Raw genomic sequence first — 6,217 nt, 5'->3', positions numbered from 1 at the left:
TGTCCACATTGGCCAGCGCAAACATCGCTGATGCGCTACAGAAGCGCGGCAGCTGCAAGAGTGATCTGAACGCATTATTATATTGAGTACGCAGGGCACTGTAGGCCTTTTTAGTACTATCAGTTCATAGACTACACGAATATAATGATGTACAATAGGCTTTGAAAAGCGTGATTTTGATAGTATCAGTGCAGCGTCCAAATCTATGTACCAGCATGTTTCTCTCTCAATATCTTCATCATCTTTAAGGTTGTCAGTAACAATGTGTCCCAGATTATTAAATTTATACACTCTCTTTAAAGGTGCGTTACAAAGTGTAATGGGAGGAACCACTGTAGGACATTTGCTGCCAGCCTTAAACATCATGAACTGCGACTTTTTGGTATTGTACAGAAAACCACGTGAGACAGCAAACCTTTCACCAGCGCCAAGCAGTGTTCTCAGCGTACTAACCGAGGGTGCCAACAGGACCATATCGTCAGCGTAACAGATGTTAGTAACGCAAACGTTTCCAATATGACAACCTACACGCATACCGCTCAGCTCCCGTATCAGTGCATCCCCATACAAATTAAAAAGTCTCGGAGAGGTCAGTCCTCCTTGTCTGACTCCGCATTGCATTCTGTATGGTTCGAAGTAGTCATTTGCCCATCTCACATAGTTCACTTGCTTACTATACCAGAACTTGAGTAAGTCAGTGCAGCCATCAGGTAGCCCTATGACTTACAACTTGAGACCAGATCGAAAGCTTTACTTAGATCCAGGAAACAAGCGTACACCGGTGTGCGCCCGTTCGTATAATATTTAACAGTGTGCTTTAAACTCATTATTGCAGTCTCTGTTGACAAACCACGCGTGAAGCCGTGCTGACCATCATGTAGCACACAGTGATTTTCGTGAACAGAGTAAAGCACACTATCAAATACTTTGGCTAAAGCGGTTGGTAAAAAGCGACATCTTGACCGATATTAGTGGCTTATTGACAATATAAGGAAAAGTTATTAATTTCGAGATATTTACCATGTTTTTTTATTTTTGTTCGGTGGAGCTCGATATTTCGACATTGTCTACGAATGTCTTGTTCACGAGTCTCGTGAACAAGACAGAAATTAATAACTTTAATAATAAAATAACCATGTTAATTTAAAATCCAATATAAGGAAAAGTTTTTTATTTTACACGTTTTATGGACCATTTGCAAGTCTACGAACCTTTATTGAAATAAATATCACAATGTAAAACAATTCAATACAAGTCTTTTTTTTCCTCACTTATACATTACCTTTTAACTTTACTTACACACACATCGATACATAAAAACAATATATAAAAATCTGCATGTCTGGAGATTATATCTATTTAAAACAAACTAAAGGATCGTTCAACTTAAGCCCGGCTAGGTTATCCAGTAAAAATTGGATGAAAGGGTATAATCATTTATAATATCATATCATTATATCAAAAAACCATTCGCATGCGCTCTGCGTGTGGACGTGTCGAGTAAACCGCGCATAAGCATTACGCACATTGTAAAAAACAACATTATGGTGCAGTGTAAAAAATGTAAACTATTTTTATCTACATCTAAAGATGACATTGTGAAATGCAAGGGAACATGTGAAAGTGTCTTCCATAAAAAATGTGTTAAAGGCTTCAAGCAATTTTTGCAAACAGAAATATGTGAGGAGTGTCAAAAATCTTACAATAAAGAGCAAATACTGTCGCCGATCATCGGTATAGATTCTACAAAAATGTCAGTAGAAACGCTTCTAATAGAAATGAATAAAAAGTTAGAAGTGATTTTTAAACTCGAAAAGAAAATAGATGAACTCGTGGAAACAGTGGATTTCTATTCAGAGTTATATCAAGAAATGACAGAATTTAAGAAGACCGCGGAAAACAAAATAAAGGCCTTAGAACAAAGAAATGTATATATTGAGAAGTATAATGTGGCGCTAGAAGAAAGAATTATGAGTTTAGAGAAGAAGGAAAAAGAAAAAAATATTGAAATTGCATGTCTTCAGAAGAATGGTGATACGGAAAATATTAAAGAAGTTATCGAAAAATTTGCCCGAAAATTAAATTTAAATCCAGAAGACGTTGAAAACGTGGAGAGGGTAGGTTCACAAAAAAATGGAGGAGAATGGCCCCGTCCGATCGTAGTGAAGCTGCGATCGAAAGAAGCACGGGACCAGTGGTTACAAAAGCGGAAAATTCGTATAACCAACGGCGACATATATGGTACTGCAAATAAAGTCCCTATATACATAAATGAAGACCTGACTAAAGCGACTAGAATATTATTTTGGGAAACCAGAAACCAACTAAAACAATTATATAAGTTCATTTGGGTACAAAACTCTAATATTTTAGTTAAAAAAAGCGAAAATGAAAAGATCATTCGAATTAGAAACGAAGGTGACATAAAAATATTATGCGAAAATAACAAGCAGAAATAATCAAAATATAATAAGTGCCGCAATGGACGTTTCCACACAACGCGATTTTTTAATATTGCCCATAATTCGATGCCTTGAATAGTTTAGATCTATACACTAGATACCAAGATGCAAATGACTGGACACGAGATATTACAGCTAATTATATAAATATTATACATTTAAATATTCGCTCACTTCGGAAACAATTTAACCAATTGCTTGTTTTACTTCACGATTGCATAGTAAAAAGTACATTAAATATAATAGTGTTAACAGAAGTAAATATAAAAAAAGAAGAAGTATCCTTATATATGATTCCGAGATATTTGGTTTTTTCTTATACTAGAGAAACGAAGAGAGGTGGTGGAATATTAGTTTACGTAAGAGATGATTTACAATACACTACGGAAATACCACGACTACAATATAAGTCAGCAGAAATAATTCATGGAAAATTGTGAAACGGAAAAAATAATATGCATATTTTAGCTATATATAGACCACCACACAGTAATAAACAAAATTTCATAACAGAAATAGACACTACGCTGAAATATATCCCATTGTGTGAAGAAATAATATTGATAGGAGATATCAATATCGATTTATTTAACGGTGCAGACTCACAAGTAATTGCCTACAAAACCATGTTGTGTGATAACGGGATCCAGAGTGCAATACCTACGACAGCTACAACGCGCGAGGCGATTGTGGACGGCCGAGTGACGTCGTCGAATATTGACCATGTGTGCGTGAGAGCCGGCCGCGCCCGGCCGCTGGATGCGCGCGCGCATCTGCTAATGTGCACCCTATCGGATCACTATATAGTTGGAATTAGCTTGACTGCGGCGGGTAATGGAAATGTGAATAATAGTTGTTATAGTAAAACGGTTTTAAACGAAAATAAGTGTTAGTTTAAAAACAATTAATTGGGCGGAATTATTAGAAATAAGTTGTCCTCTGTTGTTGTATAAAAAACTGTATTGCATTTTTGCTAGTATTTATGAAAAAAGTAAAATGCATATAATATCTAAAGGGAAAAGAATCACGCAACCCTGGGTTAATAGTGTACTTAGAAAAAAATTAGAATACAGGGATTCTCTATTCAGAATATGGAAATCGGCGCCCAATAATATGAATAATAGATTAATATATACGCGATATAGAAATAAAGTAAATAAACTAGTAAATATTGCTAAAAATAAATACAGACAAAATCAAATAGAGAAATGCTACAATGATTATAGGAAAGTTTGGTCAATTGTAAACACGTGGACAGGTAAACAGAAAACGAGACTGGACGATGTAATTATAAAATACTTAGGTAAAACTGATACTACATTAAGTATTTGTAATAAAATTTCTAACACTTTTACAGGTGAAATACAAAAAATAAAACATAACTGTGATAACTACTTTTTGGATAGAAGTGCCTATGTAACACCAAGTAATGTAACCTTTTATTTTAAGAAAGTAGATGCTTACTTAGTAGAAAATATATTAATAAATTAAATAATAATAAAGCGCCTGGATTAGATATGATAAGAGTACAAGATATAAAGACTGTAAAGAAAGAAATAAGTCCTATAGTAGCTAAATTTGTAAACATGTGTGTAAGTGAAGGAGTTTACCCAAATATCCTAAAAAAGTCTATAATACGACCTATTTTTAAACATGGAAATCACTTAGATTATAGTAACTATAGGCCAATCGCGATATTATCAGTAATAAATAAAATAGTAGAAAAAATAATAGTTAATCAAATAAGTAATTTCCTAGAAAAACATAGTATATTATCGGATGGCCAGCATGGATTTCGACGGGGACGCAGCACCGGCACAGCACTTGCGCAGTTCACCGACTACGTCAACAACAGACTCAACGAGGGTAAGTTCGTAGCTGTGATATTTATTGATTACAAAAAGGCGTTTGACACCTTGGAGCACGATGTACTGCTGCAGGCCATGCAGGAGTGTGGTATTAGGGGCCCGGTCAACCGCTGGTTTAAATGTTATTTAGAAAACAGGTACCTCTGCACGACAATCGATGGAACAACTGGTGATGATGTAAGTGTCACACTCGGAGTACCGACTGGATCCGTCTTCGGTCCAGTCGGGTACATAATGCATGTGAACTGTGTCATAAATGTCATAAAGTACTGTAAAGTATTTATGTACGCAGACGATATGTGTTTGCTATATTCGTGTAAGGATTCGAACGTTGCCCAAACATACTTACAAACAGATTTTGAAAGTGTTATTAAATGGGCACACGATAATGGGATTATCATAAATCACACAAAAACAAAATCTATGCAAATATGTTCACCCTACAGCAATTACGCCAAGCAAAAGATGTTAAACATAAAGATAACGGGACATACATACGAATGCTTGCATAACAATAAAGATAGATGCCTTTGTGAAAATATACAAATAGTAGATCATTACAGATATTTAGGCTTATTAGTGGATTGTCATTTTAGTTGGAAATTACAAGTCAATGACGTCTGTAGTAAGTTACAATCGGTTTTGGGTAAATTCTTTCACCTCAGTGGTATAATAAATATGAAAATAATGTACATGTTATACTATGCACTCGCTGACTCAATAATTACCTATTGTTTAAGCAGTTATGGCCTTACATTCAAAACTTATCTAGATCGTATAAAACAATAACAAATAAGGTTACTAAAGTATTCAGTTACAAAAAAAAACAAAATTAAAATGCAAACCACAATATGACAAATTATTTAAGATTTGTAAAATAATTCCTGTACACATGAAAGTCGAATACTTTATTGCTATCGAGCAAAACCATATAAATAATTACAAAGACACGAGATCACACAAATATTCCACTAAACTTGCTAAGAAGGGAAAATATGTAATTCCACCCATAACAAACTACTATAGTAAACGGACAAGACAATACTTGACACCGGTCATATATAATAAGATAGATATGTTAAGAAGTATTGCTGAAGACACAAGCATAGCATCATTCAAAAGAAAATTAAAATGTAAACTTATAGAAAATTTAAAGTAAAACAGATATTTGAAAAACTTTATATAAATATTATGTATGTGTGTGTATATGTGTGTATGCATGTGCGCACATATATATGTGTGCATGTGCATATATGTATGTGTGTGTGTAAATATATATATATATATATATATATGTATATATGTGTGTGTATATGTATGTGTATGTGTGTATATATCTGTGTATAAAAAGTATAAGTATATGAAATGTATTAAAAGAATTAATTGTGTGAATGTATATGTGCGTAAGAGTAAGTATGTGTGTGTGTGTGTACATATACATTATTATTATATTTGTTATATAGAAATAAGTAAACTTAAAAATAAGCGGTACATAAATGTTATAGTTATATAATAACATAGATGTTAAGTAAGAGCGCCTCTTTCGCCAACAAACTGTCGACCAGTTTGGCGATTTTGTGTAAATTTGTTAATGTTATTATATTTGAAAAGTAAAATTAAAAAAAAATTATATATAAATATTCAGGAGATTCCTGCATCCATAGGACTGACTGGAACAAAGAAAAAATAACAAAAGCGCGCGAAATCGAATTAAGCCGCTATTTTTTATTTTAGGCGCGGACAATAAGTGAAACGAGCGTGACTTGTAATTTGTTAAAAATGTTCATTGTGTTTATTTTGGATTCGTCAGTTCATCTGAGTCAGTAGGTAGCTATAATATGTATGATTTGTTGATTTATTTATGCTTAGATAAATTCAAAGTTTGAA

General features: G+C 33.7%; 1 protein-coding gene across 1 annotated transcript; it reads left to right on the top strand.

Annotated features, from left to right (window-relative positions):
- Positions 1-516: 516 nt before the first annotated feature.
- Positions 517-4,650, top strand: LOC124533093. Its single transcript, XM_047108257.1, has 5 exons — positions 517-589; positions 1,651-2,241; positions 3,063-3,293; positions 4,221-4,557; positions 4,623-4,650. The coding sequence occupies exons 1-5, from the start codon at positions 517-519 to the stop codon at positions 4,648-4,650; spliced, it is 1,260 nt and encodes a 419-aa protein (XP_046964213.1).
- The last annotated feature ends 1,567 nt before the right edge of the window (positions 4,651-6,217 follow it).

Source organism: Vanessa cardui, chromosome 10 (assembly GCF_905220365.1).
Source record: "Vanessa cardui chromosome 10, ilVanCard2.1, whole genome shotgun sequence".
Lineage (NCBI taxonomy): Eukaryota > Metazoa > Arthropoda > Insecta > Lepidoptera > Nymphalidae > Vanessa > Vanessa cardui.
This window is presented reverse-complemented; position numbering and strand designations above follow the sequence as displayed.